The sequence below is a fragment of the Vanellus vanellus genome, assembly GCF_965231255.1.
Source record: "Vanellus vanellus genome assembly, chromosome: 19".
NCBI lineage: Eukaryota > Metazoa > Chordata > Aves > Charadriiformes > Charadriidae > Vanellus > Vanellus vanellus.
Window position 1 is genome coordinate 7636777 of NC_138924.1, and position 20695 is coordinate 7657471.

The 20695-nt window shown below is 47.1% G+C and overlaps 1 protein-coding gene across 4 annotated transcripts in view; it reads right to left on the minus strand.

Moving 5' to 3' along the window:
• PHF12 (PHD finger protein 12) overlaps nucleotides 1–20253 on the minus strand; it is a 32655-nt gene extending 12402 nt beyond the window's left edge. For 3 of the 4 annotated variants that reach the window (XM_082493015.1, XM_082493016.1, XM_082493014.1), the window contains exons 1-7: nucleotides 19866–20253; nucleotides 19360–19541; nucleotides 5100–5172; nucleotides 3118–3505; nucleotides 2425–2545; nucleotides 1127–1259; nucleotides 263–427 (exon numbers count right to left, since the gene is read on the minus strand). In XM_082493015.1, the coding sequence (XP_082349141.1) occupies nucleotides 263–427; nucleotides 1127–1259; nucleotides 2425–2545; nucleotides 3118–3505; nucleotides 5100–5172; nucleotides 19360–19541; nucleotides 19866–19931 (1128 nt within the window). In that variant the 5' untranslated portion in view covers nucleotides 19932–20253. Of the gene's footprint in view, nucleotides 1–262; nucleotides 428–1126; nucleotides 1260–2424; nucleotides 2546–3117; nucleotides 3506–5099; nucleotides 5173–15351; nucleotides 15481–19359; nucleotides 19542–19865 lie in introns of those variants that run through there. The other variant, XM_082493017.1, reaches the window with a different exon arrangement.
• Between the last annotated feature and the right edge of the window lie 442 nt (nucleotides 20254–20695).

Here is a 20695-nt window from a genome sequence, read left to right on the forward strand (position 1 = left end):
GTGCTAGATTTAAAGGCTTACTTGCAATAGCTGAGCCTTATGGATAGTGGAAAAAGAGCTTCTTAAATCCTACATGTAGTGAAAAGTAACTGCCGATTCCCAGACCTCTCACCAACACATTCATTCAGACCCCACCCTCTTCCTCCTGCCCCAAGAGCCTGTGCCTACAGGGCGTGCTGGTTTCCCTTCCAAACTGGAATACATACACTAACTGGAATACATACACAGGACGTTTCACTGACACCTACTTGTTTACACATACCTTCAAACCTTTTCTCTTTACTGATTGAAGAACTCTGCGATTCGGAGGATGTTTCTTATGGATTCGGTTTAAGAAATCCACTTTGACAACGTGCTGAGATATGGTGTCCTGGAACCGGTCAAATACTCGGCACCGATTACTCAGGGTCAAGTTCTTCTGGTTCAGCTGGGTGATCAGATAATGCCACAGGAGTTAGGGATCTGTGGGTCACTCTAATGTACCCTAAGACTTTCATAATGCCTCGTAGCACTGGCAGTACAGCATCAGCTCAGCTTTAGACTATTTGTTTCCTGCAGCGCTAACCACTTCTGTTAAAGGGCACATTGCTGGAGATGAATACAAAAGCATTTAGAGGCGTACTAAGCAGCATCAATGCTCTCAGAAGCGGTTTGTCTGGGCACAAGCCCTTTGTTTCAGCCCCCTGTTTCCTGAGTATTTAAGTCTCAAGTACACTGCTTTTCCACAAATGAAAACTCCCTCTTGGAATGAAAGTTTTTTGGGTTAAGCATGCAAAGAATTACTTCCCCTATTTGTAGCACTGTGCTGCTTTGTATCACAGTTCTGGAAGCTCATCTAGATCTTAAGGACTCCAGTCCGAAAACTAGACAAGCTGTCAGTGAGCCACAGTCTGAGCTGTCAGCTTCAGGTACAGGAAGGAGTTCCCCCACCTTTATATTTTATTGCAGATAGCAGCATCATATTCCTTTGGAGAGTGTGTTGCTTGCTGCAGAAGCTTTACAAGCGTTACAGGGAGCAATAAGAGCTCAGAAGCTGTTTTACATTTGTTGTACTTTGTCCTTTAATGGACCTGCCAGGTTCCACTCCAGCATCCGGTTACCATACTGCAATCATAGTCCTGCTTACCACCACATGTTCTATGTGATTTGGGCACATCCATCTACCCAGAGGCATGGCAGTAAGCGGTGGCTCCAGACAATCCATGTGGAACAGGAGTGGACAATAATCACACTGAATTAGAGGTGCCACTCTGCAACTCCTGCAAAGAGAGCGCCATATTTTATTTCCCGTACAGAATATAGGGTGTAGACCGAACACGCAGGCAAGCTCAGCTAACCACTTCAGGTTATCTTCCCCCACCAATTCCCCTGCACTATGTTACTTGCACCTAAAATTAGGCTTCAGATTTGTAACTCGATCCATATAGACCTTCTGCAAGACGCACTCAAGGCAAAAGGACTTGCCCATGCACATGAGGGTTTCCCGGTGCAAAACAGGTCCTCGGGCAGAAAGAGATGCCATTGCTGGAAAGCTGTAAGCACCTGTCAGATTCTTATTAGCAACTTTTCAAGTTGACCTTGTGCATTAGTTCTGAGTGGCTTCGTTTAGAGCCAAATTCAGAGACCAAAAGGAAATCCCAGATTTAGGTTATTACAATTTTCCTCAAATGAATCTTGTGTGAAGTTGGGACAATTACTTCAACAAGACATTCTCAAAACAAGTCTCAAACTCCAGAAAACCATTACATCTGATTCCCTAGGCTTTAAGGAAGCCTTCACTCTACAACAAAGAAGCCTTCACTCTACAACAAAGTCATCAGCTGTTCTCCACAAAAGCCCACCTGAGTCTCCAGCCCACTTCCAGAAACTCACTCTGACTGGGTTCCCGAAATTAAGTTTTTTGTTTCCACTGACATTTTGAATTGGGATTTATCTGTGCATTTTTTTTATGCAGTTATAAAAAACAGCAGTATTTCGTACTAGTGCTGAAATAGTAAATCTGAAAACAATATTCCAATTTGCCTTGGGCTTACATCTCTCTCTCAGTAGATTTCTATTTCCTGAAGGTCACCTCCTTGCATACTTCCTCCATGAACCATAAACAAAGGACCATCTCCATTTTCTAAACCACCACCACTTCAGAATTTTTCTTAGTAGAAAAATACTGAAGACAAGATGGCTCACTCTCTTCAGGTTACATTTTAAAACCCTCTACAACCACACGCAGATGCCACACTTACACTTGCCATGGTTAAACATCTGTCATTTAGCAACAATGATTATTCCCCCATTTGTTTAGAGGATTGTAAGCAAGCAATGAAGGAGAATGGGGAAGGGAACAGGTCATCTACTTTTTTCAGCAAGAACTTTGCTCCTGTGAAGGGTGCAGCTACACCGAACAGCTTCCCTGGAACAGTCAAGTACCTGTTGCATGTGAAGCAGACTTTCACCGGCAAGGGAACCAAACCATTGTGGTCTAACTCGTGTTGTGCTTTCTTGACATTCTTTCCTGTGGTTTCTTCCTTTCTCCTCCTCTTACTAGTACCTGAAAGTAAATTTTAAAAGGCTTCGGGTTACCCACATGGCAGAGATTTGCTTTCTGGTAGATACACATAATCATCTCAGGCAGAGGGAAACAGAAAAGGCAAAAAGAGCTGCTTAAGGAACCCTTATCAACCACTAAATCTAGCGTTAAGCAACAGAGGCTGTCTTTAACGGCGGGCATCTTTTATACTTAATCATTTCAGTGACATCCTACACATGAAGTCATTACTTCGTTACCAGATTATCTTACCATAAATCAAAATCAAGTATTTTGACAATTGGAATTTTTTTCTTCAGATTGATGATCTGGACTAAGGTGACAACAACAAGCCTCTATCAGAAGTGCCGATAGAGGTGTACTGTGTAGTAGCAGTGTCCCCACAGCTCACATCTGAAAGGCCACCTGCTGTTGGACAGCTGGAGGAGGACCAGGGGTACTTCGGCACGCTCTGCTTACACCAGTGAGCATCAGTGGAGCCACAACTACCAAGGAGTCAAGAGGAAAGACGGGCAAGATGGCAGCAGGATGCAACTGTGGACACCTTCACCAACACTAGACAAGCCATCGCTCACCTGGAAGTGCTGTGGTGCAGGTCAGTTCATTCGGCAACTGGAACTGCGTTGGGTTCCTTTCCATGGCAGCAGCAATAAGAAGCTCAAAGGGTCGCTTCAGCTGGGGCTGCCCACAGTCCATTTCTGCAATGGCAGAGTCATCATCCACGTCAATTATGTCCTCATCGACATCATTCTGTTCTGAGTTGGGGGTCTCCGTGCTGGCATTGGATGTGGGAGTGCCAGGCCGGCTTGCTCTCCTTTCCAAGATCCTGGCATGCGCATTAGCCCTGATGCTGCTGCTAGACCTGTCCAACAGGTCTGCGTCACTGGTGGGGGAGGTGGTCCTTTTCCCAGATTTGTCCACCAATCCATTTACCTGCCCCAGCTCTTTCTTCTGTTCTCGCTTCTGCACGACATGAATAGGCAGGCTTATCATGGAGACCACAAACAAAGCACATCACCTTGACAAATATGCAATCGAAGACAAACAGCATCTGGAAAGACTTGAGCCACTTACTACAACTTCCCCTGTTAAGTCATTAAAGCCTTGACCCAGCAAAAGCAATCTGATTGCAGCTAATGTACAGATGACAAAACAGCTGAAGGGAACCAAGTATGGGGCAGAAAATTAGCATCTCTCTCCTTTCAGGATAGCCATATTTGAGTCCAGATCAGGACAATGTTTCACAGCATCTAGCCCTAAGTACTTGACAAATCAGACAACTCAGTTTACTCTGCTAACCAACACGGAGAAACTCCACGGTTCATTGTCAAAGCAATCTATTAACCCCGGCAGTGCATCCAAACCCATTACAGAAGAAGAAGGTCAGCTTGAGAATACAAGCACAACATACAAACGACACTCTGCTATCTCTTGATGACAGGAATCTTGAACAAGGTGGGCAGGGGGAGTTACAGCAGAGGAAAACAATACATTTCAATCACCGCGAGATCCATTTTGCAACAGGAGGGGACGCTGCATGGCCCAGTACGGGCAACTGTGCACTGCTCCAGTGCCAGACATCCAATATGGATGAACCAATCTACTTCATCACTAGAACGGTCTGTAAAGGGAGTAAAGTGTTATCAGGCAATTTTTAATACAGAAAAGTTGGGATTTTTTTTTTCTTTTCTTCCTCTCTCTTTTTTGGCTAATTTTGTTATTTTTTTTTTAATTTTGTGACCTTAATTTTTACTGTTGGCAGATGGCAGAACAGTACCCTGGAAACATAATAAGGCAATCACTTCAGGAACAAAAGGCTGAGAACACAGTTTTCTTCTGATTTGCTTTGGGTGTCACTTCAAGGGACCAGTTTCTAGATAGTTTGGTGCAGTTTCTAAACCCTCTGCTACGCAGTCTTACGTAGTCACAGCAATAAGATGTTTACATTGTGCAAGACAGCTTCCTGGAGAAAAAGCATCAAGGAAAAAAAAAAAAAGACAAGCCACAATCTTACCCAATCATCTCCTCCCCATCCTGTTCAACAGCCCAGGAAATCATAACTCACTGTGATTTCACCCTCTGCTGATGTGCAACTGCTGTGAAGTCACACTTCTAAAAAACACACACTAACCAGAATCACAACCCTGATGCCACAGCTGCATTAACATGACTCCTGTTTCGCCTGCAGACAGCTCACCTCCTCGACCATGGGAGCCATTCCATCTGTGCCTCAGCTCTGCCGCCTTTCCAGAAGTGGGGGGAAAGGAAAACAATTTAAAGAGGCACAGCTTAACAAGAACATATCAGGCACTTCAGTTTTGTGTTTTGTGGTTCCTACCAGAGAGGTTAAAAATACCAGGAGGGTCTCATCAAGACCCCTTAGTTTTTTTTAAGCCTGTTCCTAAAAAAGCCCTTCACAAATGTGAGCACAAAGAGCAACTCTGGTGGTACATACATACATACACATTAAGGGGAGAGGAAGGTATAAAACACAGGGTTCACGTTTCAAACGGACAGTCGGAAGGTCAGGGATCATGACTGTTAGGAGAGGTTTTACCTTGCGGCGTACAGTGCAGCGGTGACACATCCACTCCCCCGGAGGCAGCATTTCCTCGCTGAGCGGAGGGTTGCTACAAGAGAAATACAAAGCAATGCTTTACTGTTATTTCTGGAACGCCTCTTCTCATGCACACGCAGCCTGAGTGAGGGTAGCTCCACAGGTTCTGCTCCCAGGCACTTCCTCCTTTTCTTTACGGTGATGCTGCCCAATTTCACTCCCCCATACATCCACTTAGCAAGACGCCTCTAAGAAGCTAGTCTTCCCTGACACCCACCTCATCTCCACAATGCAGCGCACTCCATAGTTTCAGAAGATAGTCTTAGAATTGAACAGCAAACATAAATGGAAGATTCACTTGTGTGCAACGCACATACCTTCACCCCTAACACCAATGACTCCTTAAATAACTTGATTACTCCATGTAAGACTACAGAGATTCCAGTGCAGCAAGCACACTCATATCTTGGCATTTCCATGCCTTGAATTTGCAGTGCAATTCAACTGAACAAGCTGCCACGAAGTCTACCCACTGCCTCCCATGTACTCCATCCTTGGGCACACTTACTTAATGGTGGAAACCACTTTCTATCTTAAGACAACCCAAATACTCTTAAAGTGTCACGATATACAGCTTGCCTTGGCTATGAAGCATGAGATACATCCTACTCGTATGGATCTGCACTTACTATAAAAGCTGCATCACATCGAAACGACATTCTCTTTTGATGCTAGAAATAAACCAAATTAGACGAAGGAGTAAGGATGACTATTTTGAGAAACATTTTTTCCTCCGTTAAAGGCAGAGCAGCATATGTTAGGTGATACGCTCTCCTTACAGATCCTACTACTAGCTCAAGCACTTTCCAACACCTCTTTATCATTTAGATTTGTTATTTCAGCAAACCGCTGACTGTTGCGGGAAAAGTGTACATGCTGTCAGAAAAACAGCCAGTTACCACGCAGCGTGGCTTTAAGATATACTTTTAAAAGTTCTGCCCACTGATGCTAGAGACAGCTGCATAGCAAGTCTACTCTCTTGTGCTGAGCACTCAGAGAGATGCACTATCCCAGGACCTGGAAGCTCCATTTCCCACTGACTGGGGATCCGGCCGGGACTGACTCGGTTGCACAGTGATCAAGCAGTACTGCGGCCACACCAGCAAGGAGCTTACAAGACCGGCCCAAGAAGCCTCGCGAGCACAGGCAGCCAGACTGCGGTTCACTTCAGGAGTCTTTATGCTATTTATTGCACCTACAGACAAATATCAAACCAAATCCAAGTTAAGCTTTACGAAGTCTCCAGCACTGACAAGCCAGAGAGGATAAGATGCCTATTTGTTGGCCAGTAAGAGCTGTGCTTTGCAGCAAAGGGAGGAGGCTGCCTTCCTCCAGAATCTCGCTCCTAGCACAGGGAAATGGCACAGGATCCCAGCCCAGGCTCCCAAGCTTGAGCTGTAAAAACAAACACGCTTCCTTTGTTTAAACAGAGTCCCGGCGAGCCTTGCCCCGAGCGCGCCAGCGTGCCAACAGAGAGCCTCCGCAGGTACTGCGGCCATCCAGGGTCACCCTCGGTCTTGCAACACTGTGCCTGGAAGACTGAAGGAAGAACACAGCAAGAACCAAACTGGTAATAACCTCAGCATTTGTGGTGTCAGGCTCCGGGGAATTCAGTAGAGCCAACACATCTGGCAGCCATTTTGAGGAGGAGCGCAGGGTTTCAGAGGCCTCCGTGTTCCAGGCGCTCCAGAAACGCAGCGCTCTGCATATATGCACAAACATACCTGCAGCTTATGTTTCTCATTTCCTGGAGGACTTGGATGAACAAGAGATCAGGCTCTAGACGAGAGCACCAAAGCCTCAACTACTGGCTGCTTTACATGAAGCCTCAAATGTTTGGCTGAAGCAGTAACTCCCCCCCGCCCCAAACTAATCTTTTGCTAATAGAAGCGGGAAAGGGGGGTGGAAGGAGGAGAGTAACAAATGATCCCCGTGTGCTTGCTGCAGCGTAAATCCATTCCGAGTCCTAAGGTGGATCCTGCAGCAGCTCAGGTTTTACTCCTGCTAGAAATCGAGCTCTTAGATCTGCAGCTACAGCGAGTATGGATTCATCTGGCCCACTCCCCCTCCCCTCCCAGCACCCCAGGGGAAAAAAAAAAAACACAGACTTTGATTTGTTCATAGTGAATTTTAGCCCTCTGAAGCTACCGAAGAACGTGCCTGAACTGCTGGAAACACGTCTGCCCCATTCCAATGCACGCGCGGCGTGCCAGGGATCCACGCGCTGCCAGACGCCTCCGGTTATTTGTTTTAACTGTTACCTCAAACTTAACGCATTTTACAATGAAACAATTAATACCACGGTGAATCTTGAGGATGCCTAGTAGAGTCAGAACAGGTTTCTTCTTAAGCGTGTACATTATTGTCCCGCTCGTTCTGTTTGAGCTCTCTGCTCAACAGCCATGAGATCCTACTTACACAGTGCTCTTAAATGACAGCTTAGAGAAGGATTTTAATGAATGCTGCTACCCAAAGGCCTGTGGAAGGAGGGGGAAAAGATTAGTTTCAGACCAGCAGCAAGGTTTTAGCTCTCAGACTAGCCTCCTGAGTTTTTTTGCTCGCTGTCAGGGCCTAACTGCTATAGCAAGTGTATTAAAAGACTGATTCTGCTTCTCTTGGTTAATGAACTGTTCATCAAGGCAGCTCGCTGCACTAACAAAGACTGATGAATGCTGCTCCTGCACTGCTGGCCTCTCCGCAAGCAGAGAGCATTTCCTGGGTCTTCGCATAAAGCCAGGGAAGCGCTAAAGAATGCCATTTTAATTGACTAGTTATGACCACATTCTTCAACCTTTTACTGTAAGCATAAGAGAAACTGATTTTTAAATCCGAACAAGACACTTGATCTTCATAACCAAGGTAAGAATTAGCACTTTGGCAGGAGTGCCGCGGCCGCTTTCTCCCTATCTTTCATGGGTTCATTAGCATGCAGATCTCCAGCCGTTAGTGTTTGCTGCCAACAGGACCTGGAATTGTACAGCACCAACTTTATCTTCAGTTACAACACATCTCCTTTCAACTACACACCAATCAGTTGTACTGTTCTGTACAATTTCGCGGAACCTTCGTTTCAGAATGTTTCCCATTTTGTCATCACTGGCAAGAGTGGTGGCCAGCGCTATTTTACCTGGAAGGATTGGTGTGACCCCAAACAAATCTGCTCAGCAGCACACACACATTTCCGAATATAAGACAAAGACAGCTCTGAAAAAGAGCCTGACTTTCAAGGTTACTATCTACACAAACACCTGGAACTTGTACAAAGCCTCTGAAAATTAAGAGATGTTTATCACTGCCTATTCAAAAGACACTACGCTGATACAAAGTCACTGGCCATAATTACTAGATGGCTTTTTCTAAAAGAGTTAAGGAGCATCTCCTGAAATTCATACCAGATTTGTGTTGTCAGGACTGGCTCTTGTAAACTTTTGGACTAGCTCCCATGGTCAGAACATTACGCAAAGTGTCCCCTAAATAAAATGTAAATGGATATGATGAAATAAAAAAACCTTCAAGTCATCTGTGTATTAGGAGTTTTTATCAAGCAAACAATAGCATGAAGCCACTTAGCTTTTCAATTTCACACTCTGGAGCTCTCATACATCAGATGCCTCTTGTTAGTCTAAATCCCGTAATTACTCTTCACTTTGCTGACCTCAATAAATAAGTAAACAAATGCTCAAAGGAATGGCACCTTCTTCACTACAAACCAGGCCATAGCTCTCAGAGGAACCAGTTATAAGCAAACCTGAAGGTATTTACACACGGCATTCCTGGTGGCCATCTTGCATCAAAGGAACGTTGACGCTACTGAGAGCGGGCTCTAGACCTGGCGGGCTACAGCCAGCCATCAGGCTGAGGTAATGGTGGCAGGAAAACAAACTGGTGGCCAGCAAAGCTTTCTTGGACAACTTGTCTTTGATGTCAGTTGTTTTCCACGATCTGACTTAGGATACTTTCCTCTGTGCAGGGGAAAATAGTAACCCCAAGAAAAAATGTAGGCAAGAATACTTTTCCTTCTCAGAAATCTTCTGATTAACTTACCAAGACTCAATGACGGGCTTCTAATGAAGGATGCTGGTTATGTTTGCCAGTTAGATGAAGGAAGAAGGCTTTTGGCTCTTTTATCGGACTCCTATTTATCCCAATGATGGATAGAGCTACAGCTGTTCTACCAGCTTCATAAAGAACAAGGCTCCCTGGCTTCCTACAGCAGGGCCTCAATGGCAGCCGTAACTAAAGCAAACCAGGAAACCAACCTCACTGTCAGGGCATCACAAGCACCCCATTGAGAAAGAGAGAAAGTTGCGTCATTTACAAATTCAGTTCTTTGAAACATTTTCACTCCGCCCAAGTTACACACTTCTGTTGACAGCTGCTCCAAAACTGTGCAGGAGAAGGACACCTGGAACCCAGCGCTGGGAGCCTCTACCTTATACGTAACAAAAAAAACCATGAAACCAGCTGACAGCTGCAGCCTGTTTCATGTTCCTCCCCTTTGCAACTCTCTTACCTTCCAATTGCAACTCGGATCAAAAAAGAGTTTACCGTTTTCTAAAGACAGAAGTCAGACTCCATTACCTTAAAGATGGTTATTAGGAATACTGTCAGCTCTCTCCTCTATTCCAGGAGCGTCAGGATTATTCCTCAGCACAAACTACTCAGTGAAAGTCTACAAGTTCTTCAAACTCCATCCGCTCCTTAATATGGATAAAGTTGTGATGGTCAGAAGTAAAAGAAACAATCTTCCTCATGAAGCCAAAGATTTCTTAAGGACCAAAGCAGAAACCACCAAACTTCAGATAAGCCAGGCACAGCCCAATCACATTAAAACTAACGGACTAACTTTTTGGCCTCAGTTAGGCTCATGTATTTTATACATTATACCTGCTCAAAGCCAGTAGTGCAATTCACATTTACTACAGAGCATCAGCCACTACACTGTATCTGTGGTGCAACTCCTCCAGAGGGAACTGGTGAAAAAAGCTTGATAGCCAGCATAACTTTGTTTACATTGAAGTGAAAGTCTTGGGTATGCATATGAAAGGTTCTAAATTAGTAACATCCAGCAAGGAGACCTGGACATCACCGGACAGGTCAGTACATGATTATTTTGGCTGCCACCGTGCAAGGAAGGGAACCGAAATGATCGTTTCACAGGTCACCAATTATCCCATCATCTGGAACACTGCATCTGCTTAGCATGCATCTTTCCAACAGCATGGCCAGAGTTGGAAATAAGGGTTCAGCAACAGACAGAGAACAGAAGCAGGATTAAAACACCATTATATGGCCTGACAGCAAGAAACAAGGTGTGTGCAAGGAAAAAATAAAGGTACACTAACAATCTGTCCACATGCCAGTGCAAGAGCAGAGGAAGACTCGAGTTTAAGAGAAATACTGCCAGTAATATTCTATATTCCAAAATTTCACTGTGTGCTTATTTCTACCTTCTAAAACAGACAGCATTCAACACTGCAAGGGCAGAACATTGAGCTGACCAGCGGTTCAAGTATCTGGCATCAGTACTACCGAACTCCTAGAAACCAGGTACCGTTTCACAAGCCAAAGCACTAGTCGACTGTGAATTTGAGTATTTTGTGAATTTTGCAGCCAGGAAGTTACTTACTTGTACCCTTCCTCAAACCACTCCTGCTAGTCTCATCCTGGGAAGACAGCGCTAAGCAAAATCTCATGGAAGCACGTGTTGTCTACCTTACCTCGCTCCCCTTCCCACTTGTCACCAGGGTCCAGCCTCCTCCCCGTGCACTCCTGCGCAGGCAATCCTGCAACCCAGGGGGAATCAGAAAAGTCCCCTCCAAAGCGATGAAGCAGAACTTTTTCGTCTCAGATCTGACAAGCAGGAGAGTCCAATAAACTGGATAAGCTGCATGTAAACATGTGATCACCTGATGTAATTAGTTACTTCTATTTATAGAAAGAACCTGGCACATGGAGACCATTCCCTAGACAACCCATTAGTTATTACCCTCATTAACAGCTGACCAAAAAATTAAAGGAAGTATTGTTTGTTAAGATATTAAGTTTCCACATATATATATTAAAAAAGTATAAATCTGTATAAATAAACACGCATAAAACAGCATACAATACTATCTGTACTGCACTTCCAGCTTTGTATTTATAAGCAGAAATCATGGAAGTCAATAGGAAGACTTGTTGACTTTGGAAAATTTGGGTCAGACCCAGAAATTCAGGCATTGTGCACATCCTGACTCCTGCTTCTTTTCCATGCATCACTCATGCCTGTACTGCAGACAATAGTAACAATAGCCTGAATTCAATGCCCAGATTCATTATTAAGTGTTCAGATCTTTATAGCACCATCTTCTTAACAGATTAGAAGTCATCTTCTCAAAGCAGGATGACACACAGGGCAGCATCAGGGAAAAGAAAGAGGGCTGAGGAACAACACAGCTTCAGTGAGAATCACTTCATCCAATTTTGTCTTTAAAGAACAATAAATGAAGAGACATCTCTGGTGGGGAAAAAAAAAATAATCAAAACACAGGTCTGAGAGGTTTCTGAGAAGTGAACACATTCAGCCCTAGCCATACTGAATGTGTTCAAAGGAGACGGGGGTGAAAGGACAGAAGCAATAAGGTGGAAAAAAGGAAAGCAGCACATCACAAGAGGATGAAGGATGGACCCATAAAAGCAAAAGTATGAATTTGTCTTCACACAGGCACAAGTGAAGTATAATTCTGACATCTACATGTGGACTAGGCTTTCCCAAGAACACTGGGGAGGAGAGGGAAAAGAGCAGCAATAGAAATATCCACCAAAACAACCTTTAAAAGCAGGGTATAAATTCTTTTCTGCCTTTTGCGGATCACCTTCATATCCTGCTCCTGTTGCTATTCTAGACGGAGATCACTGGGAAGTTCACATGATGCCCTGCCCAAAGTCAGAGGCTGTGCAGGCAGGTGTTTCACACCAATCACTAGCGCTTGCCAGAAATTCAGCATGGGGTTTTCAGCCTGCTAAATTGCATCCTCAGGCCACTGCTTTCTGCAGGGTTCAAAGTCGGTAATCTCCAGCTCCATCTAGTTTGCTTCAAGTGACTCGTGCAGAGCAGACGTCAGCAGAAATAGCTTAGAGTTGGGTTCAGGCGCTAGATTTCCCCCAGCTGGCTGAGATGCTCTTTGCCTTTTGTACTCAAGATCTGATACGCCAACTGGAAGAATGATTTATAGAATTTTTTCTTCTTCATTTTTGGCTATAGAGAGCATTTACTCCATACCCTAAAAAGGTATGTAATTGCATTACAACTGATATCTGTCAACCCCCTTATTAAAGGGAAGGTACAACACTATTTTTACTCGGCTTACAGAGTTACTGGATACTGCAGCATTCCTTCGAGGAAGCTGGGCAGACATCTAGCGAGCAGCAGAGTTGGAGGCAGCATAAATCGACTACTGCAAGAAGAAAAAGCCAGCTCTCACAATCCAACCGTGTCACAAAATCACAAGTTTAGCCAGTAACCTGACGTGGCAAGATGCTTTTTGCTTACACTCACTTCTTTCAAATCCAGTACTTCATACCCCTATAACAAAGCCATATTATACTCTCAGATACATTAGCATTTTCACAGTCATAGCTTACTTCCTGACTGGTTAAAAAAAAAAAAAAAAAAAACAAAAAAAAAAACCCCAGATACATCCTTCTCACATGCGATTTATATCGCACTGGGCAGCACTTCCTAAATATTCAGACTTTGTAACAGTTGCTTTCAGGAAGATACACCTCTTTCCTACTCCAGAAGTAACTGCTCCCCTTCTTCTCACGGATTCCTGCTATTTGCTACTGACTCAAGAATTAATAAGGGCTCCAGAGTCGGAGGAAAAACTCGAGAACCTGACATGTACCAGTGAGTCAGTCTAGCAATAAAAACAATTTAACATCCACTTGTGTGGGTCAATAAACAGAAGAATTGATGTTATTGCCTTTATTATGGAGAAAAGCTGTTTCAGTATCAACGCTATAACTGAAATCTCGAATTGACTCAGCCTGTCCTAGACAGGGAGACAACCAGGAGCTCTGCCTGCTGTGCAGGTGTTCTTCACACCACCGCAACAGCACCTACAACCCATGTCATAAAGATCAGTTTCGGGGGAGGAGGGGGAAGCATTTTTTGCCCTGACTTTTACTATAAATGCACAGCTCTGTAGCTGAGGACAGTGTGGGTGCAATCCCCATCCAAGATGTCCTTGACACCTGCTGCAAGAGAACTACAGCAGGATGTCGGACATGCTAATCATGACTGCTTGCCATTTACTGCCCCCACCGAAAGCAACACTGAGAAATGGAAAGAGAGGGGAGAATTCCGAAAGCATTATGCAGTTCTGTGTAATAAATGCAGTAGTCCTCCCATTCCCAACTATAAGATCCACAGGCGACCGTACAATCTTAACAGCTGAGCTTGTATGTGATAAAAAGACACAAGGCAAGCTAAATGAAGGTGAATATATTTACAAGATAGTGCTAAGATCTCCATAACAAACAGTCATTAGCAGATTAGTATTATGAATCTAATCCAATTAAGAATTTCCTTTGCAAATGCCTGGAGGAGCCGGAATTCCTCTGGGAAGACCTTCCCAGGTTTTGAAAGACTCCCGTGAGTCACGCCTGCAGGTCTGACATACCAGGAAAGACCAGCTCATCTCGGAAGCAGCATGAACAAAGCTGTGAAACCCCACCTGGAAGCAAGCTGCTGCATCCTACTGAATTTGAGGAGTCAACTCAAAAATGGACCCTGCAGCAGCACAAAAAAAAAAAAAAAAAAAAAAAAAAAAAAAAAAAAAGACAACTTCTCAGTTCCACAAGTCCCAGTCAACATAAAACTGGCACTTTCCCAAGCACAGGGACAAAACAGCAGAGAACTTTCCTTATTAACAGTCTCATACCGTGCCTTTTCAAACAGCTTTACGGATATTCGACAAAATGCTAGTCCATACAGCAGCCACGTCTGAAGACAAAGCGTAAGTTAAGCAGTTAAATGTCGACTTTGACAGAATCCTAATGCCTTGCTCCTACCACTTTATGCTGATGTTGAGAACGGCAGCAGCGACCCATAGCTTGATCTGAATGCCCAGCTCAGCCACGCTCTTGCCCACACTGCAAAATCTGCTCACGCTCAGTTTAACACAAGCAACATACATGCACACACAGGTGAGAATCGTGGTTTGCAAGTCCCAAAATTCGATTACTACATCAAATTCTTACTGTGAATGGTTTTCTGGTGCCCTCAGCTGAAGTTCGTAGATTCAGGCTGACCTTATCTGCCTTTGCATCAAGAGATTTAGGACAAAATAAGGAGAGCGAAAGATCTCATTGGTTCAACTTTGCTGAACAGAACTGCCAAGACTGATCATGTTACCACATCTGCAGACACATGCGCAGTGACCCTCCACACCAAGAAACCAAGCCAGTGCAATTGCTTCCTTCTGGTTTAGGATCTAGCCTACACTGGCCCCAACACTACCGAAACACCAAAAATACATAAAAAGAAAATTGTTGCTTTTTTTAAAAAAGTATATCATTTTAAGACACCCTTAGTTAAGATAGATACATTTAAATTAATGTTTCAAACAGAACAGCTTACTCCCTGATGCTTCAGACCATTTTCACCTGAAACCCCCCAGGCAGACGAAGATGCCCATTAAGGGAAGGATTAGTTAAGACAATAGACAGGCTCATGTTTCCCTTCCCTCACACAGAATGGATATTTATGTAAAAAACCCAAAGCTAGACCCAATGCCAAGATAAGGCAGGACATTCTAAACCTGAATAAGGTGGGGAAAAAGTTATTGATGTCCTACCAGTCAAACACAACTTTTTTCCATTCTTTGTGCAAAGCACTTAACCAACGTGACTCATAGAAAATATGCAAAACTCAGTCTAGTTTAGCTTCATCTACTTCTCTTTGCAGCTCTGTTACTCCAGTTCTTCGACAAAAGCGCTTTGGCGAAGACTGCCAAATCAGAGGGGAACTGGAGCCCAACGCTCCAAATATAAACACGAGGGGGCAAGTGCTGCAAAGTCTGATGGAACTAGAAGGCCCCAGTACGGAAGCAGCGTACCTCTCTCCCAGCACGGCCGTGGGGTGACCCAGCAGCTAAGGCAAGCCTTTTTGCTGGGCAGTGCCCCAAAACTAGTGCTGTCTGTTTACCGTAACGGGCAGCTGGTCAGCTTTAGGCAACTCGGGTCACTTTGCCCATGCTAGCAGTGCTTCACAGCCAGCAGCATGCGATTTATAAGAGGGACTTGAACAGCAGCATTCAGCGAGGTTAGCAATTTTGGGCTCCTCCAACCAGAAACTCAGGCAGTGAGACTTTAAAAAAAAAAAAAAAAAAAAAAAAAAGAAGAAAGAAAAAACAAACACAAAACTGTTCTGTGTTAGTTCTCCCTCCTGTTGTCACTCCCCTCCCCCAGCTTAACTAAACTTTTCCTCTCCCAGGGATCTTTCTAATCCTTCAGAGAAGCTGTAATGAATTTGCAACATCAGTCACTTTGCAAACCGACTTCAATGAGAATCAAGTTTACCACGAGCTCAAGAAAATACAGGGAATTCTAACGAACACATAGCCAGAAGGAGCAAATAAACAGGGAAGAATAGCAGAAGTACTGGAAAATTGGTTTTCAATCATGTAAAGGAGAGTACACCATTCCCAGGGGCCTGGGTTAAGGAAGAATATCAGACTGAAAAGGCACGCTGCACCATTACCCAAAGCATCAGGTTATGGACAAACAGCATAACCAAAACCAGACTTAAGAGCTAAAAATCCTATGTTCTGTTCTCAAGAAATTAATTAGAGACAGAAAAAAACCTCTCTATAAATTCAAACCTGAAAACAGTCACCTGACTGTGATATTAATCCAAGTATGTTGAAACTAAGTATCTGGAAGGGATTTTACACTTCCCTGTATCCCTCCCACAAGGCAGTTTATCTGCAGCCGGGCTGGTAACCCTCCTGGTCAGTCCATGGATTTTACAGTACCTGTAGGAGTTTTACACTGAACTAGCGATTCTGGAACGGAACTGTGAGAAGAGCTGACACCCTGACAGATGAATTGGGAAGCCACTTCCACCCACATCAATTCAGGAGAGCAGTCGTTCCCACAGCGTATCAACAAAACTTGTTATTTACCATCAGAGGTGTGTAATACTATCAGACTCGGAAAGTTTTGGGGGTTTTGGCCGAGCGCCTTCTGTTTTCTGCAGAAGACAACAGGTTTAGGTATTAAATTGAAAGTTAGGGCAAACTGCTGAAGTTTGAGAACCACACACTTACCTAAACGAAGCCAACTTGCTCGCTACCGGTTTGAACACCACGACAGAGTCTTCTCTACACAGGAAGAAACAAAACTAGTTTATGGGCCACTGAGCTAACTCCTGGGTTTGTCTCCAGCCTACTGCGTGACTTGGGCTAATCACACCTTGTCATTCATTTTCTTTTATAATATGGCCTCTCCTATCCAGCTTTGATGGAATGATTACAAATCCTACATCAACTAAGAGCTTCCTTTTTTTTTTTTTTCTGTATTGATAATAAATGCAATCTGGTACTAAAGCTTACAATAAATATTTAAAGAACAGGTAAGCTGTCAACACAATTCAGCTAGTATGCCCCAGCAGCATATTTAAACTGCTATTCAAATTACTTAACCCAAGCATTGCATTACAGCTGCTATTCTTTAAATAAAAAAAAGGAGGCAGAAAGGAAGTTGTAAGTGCTGCCTTTATGCCTAAGTTTATATCCAGAACAGAAGTTTACTTTAAGCAAGATGTAGGAGGTAAAGGCAAGAAAACACAAAACCAAAACCTGAGCATCCCTTCAAGACAACCTGGTTTGCTTGAAGGCCTTGGCCAAGGGATGGACAGAGGTCCACGAGCAGGGGGGCAGAACAGGGGCCAAGCCGGAGGCCTTTAGGCAAAGCCTGTTCAGCAGCACGCAGCTGGCCTGCTGTGCCACTCCAGACCATGCCACCTCCCGCAGCAGGGCCTGGGCTACTATGAAAACGATCGCCTGAGAGATACCCCCGGAAAGGCAACAAATACAGCGAGAAAGCATAACCAGAATTGCCCCTTTCATTTCTGTTCTGAAGGGTGATTAGTCAGTCAAAGATATTTTTTTTTCTTAGAATTATAACATAACTCAAGTACAGCCAAAGCTTGACAGATATCCGATTTCCGTGACCGTTTCCCACTCACTAACTACAAGAAACTTGCCAAATTAAGTCATGAAATTTAGCCAGATTTAGCCATGCACAAAGTGGTCTCATCTGCAGTTAGGACTAACTAGGATTCAGAGTCAACCATGAAACTCTACAGCGTTAGTCACAGCGCTTCCATCTCAAAATGTGAAGTTTTAGCAATTGCTCCAGCCTCACTAAGAGAAGGCTCAGGATGTGTTCGGCAGCATCTGAAAGCAGGCACCGAGTTTTAAGCAACGACACCTGAGAGAAGAAAAAAAAAACTTAAACAACCCCAAAACAAACCTTTAAATTAAAGCTCACCAAGAAGGCTGGACAAAAAAAAAATAATAAAAAATTAGTGTCCTCCTAGTAAATATTAGAGGATCTGTACCACCACCAGTAGCACTTCCTCAGGGTAGGAGGGATGATGTCATGGCTGCACGCTACAGCATTGTCGGGTTCATCTGGCTACACGCTGCTAACGGGACACTCCCTACAGAACTGTGACCGCAGTCAGTTTTCCTGGTATCAGCAATCAGTTTAATATGTGTTCAGAGACCTGCAATTAGCATATAAACGCAGTATAACCACTGAGCAAAAGAAGAAAAAAGAAAAAAAACCAATGGGGGAAAAAAAAAAAAAAAGCAAAGAGGAGACAGCTGTAACAGGGTGGCAAACAAAGCTCCAAAGCATGAAAGAGAGAAAGGAATGTGGTTAAAAAATCTCCCCTAAGGAAGAATATTCTGTACGCCCGAGCTCCAGCTGTTTGACTTGCCCCGCTCCCTCCTCCACTCCATTATCCACTCTGGCTGCGCTAATTTAACACAAACCGCCCGCCTGTGTCAACTGTTGAAGGGGGAGATTGGGGTAAGGCAGCCTCGGATGCGTCTGGGCTCCCGGTGCAGAAAAGGAGAAAACTTTGGGGCGGAAAGTTCAGGTGGTTTTGGCGGGTTGCTTTGTGCTTAGGAAGCTACGAGGGAAGGCAGTGAAGAGTCCTTCCCTGCTGCACCCTCTACCTAGAGCTTTGCCACCGCCTCCACACGCACCTCGACTCCCACAGGGCACCCAGATTTGCATGCAGAAAGATCTGCCTTTTATCAACAAAGCCACGCAACACCCAGCAAGAGGACCCGACTGCCCCCCAGTTCACGGCAGTCACTCCCACGCATGAGACAAGCGGGTCCGAAGAGTCAGGAGGAAGGAAAAAAAGGAGGGAAAGGAATAAACCCGGCCAATTTTAAAGTCTGGAAGCCTGGATTTCCACAGAGAAGGTATTTTCCCGTTTGAGATACTGGGGGAGTGCTGCGAGGGTTTGGAAGTCATATATGCAGCCAAAATGGCGCTGAGAATAAAAATATAATTTAAAGGAAGGTCGCCATATTGTAAACAGTGAGGCAGGGAGACACAGAGACAGCAACCTCCATTATTCCCAGCAGCTGCAGCAGCACGGAAGCGCTGGGAACGTCAAGGCCTGGCGCGGAGACGCCACCGCTGCTTCCCCCCCTCCCTGGCCGAGACCCTGCGGGGCCCCCCCCTGGCTCCCCTGCCTGAGCATGGCACCCCGGGAGGGGTGAGGAGGGGAAGTTATCGGCTCGGGGCGGGGGGGGGGGTGGTGGTGGTGGTGTTGGAAGGCCGTGTAGGGGCAGCACCAAAGCAGCCAGGCCGCGCAGCCAGCGGCCTCGCTCCTCCTCTCCGCACAAAAAGAAAAGAGGGTGGTGGACCCCCCCCCCAACACTCCTCCGCCCCCCCGAGAAAGCAGGGAAGGGGGGGCTTTTCAGCTCGCCCACTGTGGATTTAATCTCGGGAGGGGATGGACCCGAGTAGGGGGTTTGCACCTCCTTTTTGTTTCTGCCTGCTATGCTCGGCACCGTGTCGTGTCCCCCCCCCCATCCCCGGGCAAAACAGGGACCTAACGGGGAGCGGGAGCCGCCACCGGGGCCGGGACGGCGGGATCCGGAGGGGAGACAGCGCCGAGCCTTACCAGCACTGGAGGTGGAATGCGGCGGGGCAGTGATCGCAGCACAGCAGGTCCCCTCCTTCCTTGCAGCTATCGCAGCTATCGTGGTTAGTGGCCCTGCCGCTTCGCCTGGGCTCCTTCTCGGGCCTCCTGCTCTTCTTCTCCCCATCTTCGCTCTTGGGGGGAGCCAGGAGGGCTTGGATTTGCTGCACATGGACAGACGGAGAGAGAGAGAAGGGCTCTGAGGGGCTGGGACGGACCCCGACCCCAAGCGCCCTTCTCCCGACTGCCCGATGGGGGAGAGCGGCCCCGGTCCGCCGCGGGGGGGGACACAGCACAGAGGGACAGGGCCTGGGCCCGGCCCGCCCCGCCCGCCGGCCCCGTGTCCGGGAGGGCCTCCTCCGTCCCTCCGCGCTTCCTTCTATGGCCACCGGGCTCCCGGGGGGGGGTAGGGGTGTCCCTCACCATTTTGCAGCCTCCCCGCTCGGGCCTTCCCCCTCACCCCCCCGGCTCCGCGGCCCGGCCCTCACCTCCATCAGCCCCCCGGAGGTGTCCAGGTCGTAGACGATCGTCTTGGTCTCCATCTTCTCCCACATTCATCCAGCCCGGGAGCGGCCCCGAGAGCCCCCCCCGACGAGAGGGAGCGAGGCGGGGTGTGTGTGTGTGGGGTGGCGGTCCCCCCTCAGCGGCGGCGGCTCCGCGTCGAGGAGGGGGCGGGCGGCGGGGCCTAACCCACGGGCCGCTGCAGCTTATCCGTCGTCCTCCTACTCCTCCAGCCGGGCCCGGGGGCGGCTGCGGGGGTCCCCGCGCCCGCTGCCATGCCGCGTAAGGAGGGGAAGGGAAGGGAGGGGAGGGGAGGGGGCGGCGCGGCCCCGCGCCCGCCGCCGCGCACGCACCACACACACAGGCGGCGCCGACGCTCCGGGCCCCGCCGCCGCCGCCGCCGCGCACAACGCGCAGGCGCAGACCGCGCCCAGCGCGCAGGCGCGGCCCCGCGCCGCCGCCCCTCCCCCTCCCCGCCGCTACTGCCGCCGCCGCCGCTGCCGCCACCGCCTCGCGCGACGCCGGCCCCGCCCATCCCCCGCGCGCGCCCGCCCGCCTGGCTCCGCCCCCTCTTCCCGCGCAGGCGCGGGAGAGGCGGGAAGAAGGAGGGGCGGCGCGCAGGCGCGTGGCTGCCGGCACGTTCCGGGGCGGGGGGAGCGCGGCGGCCGGGCGTGACGTCACGACGCGGGGCGGGGCGGGGTGGCGGGGCCCGCCTGCCGGCAGGGGGCGCGCGGCGCGCGGCGCGCCTGGGGCGGAGGGGGCGGTGTCATACTCGTGACGTCACCTCAACTGAGGCCACGCCCCTTAAAGGGGCAGT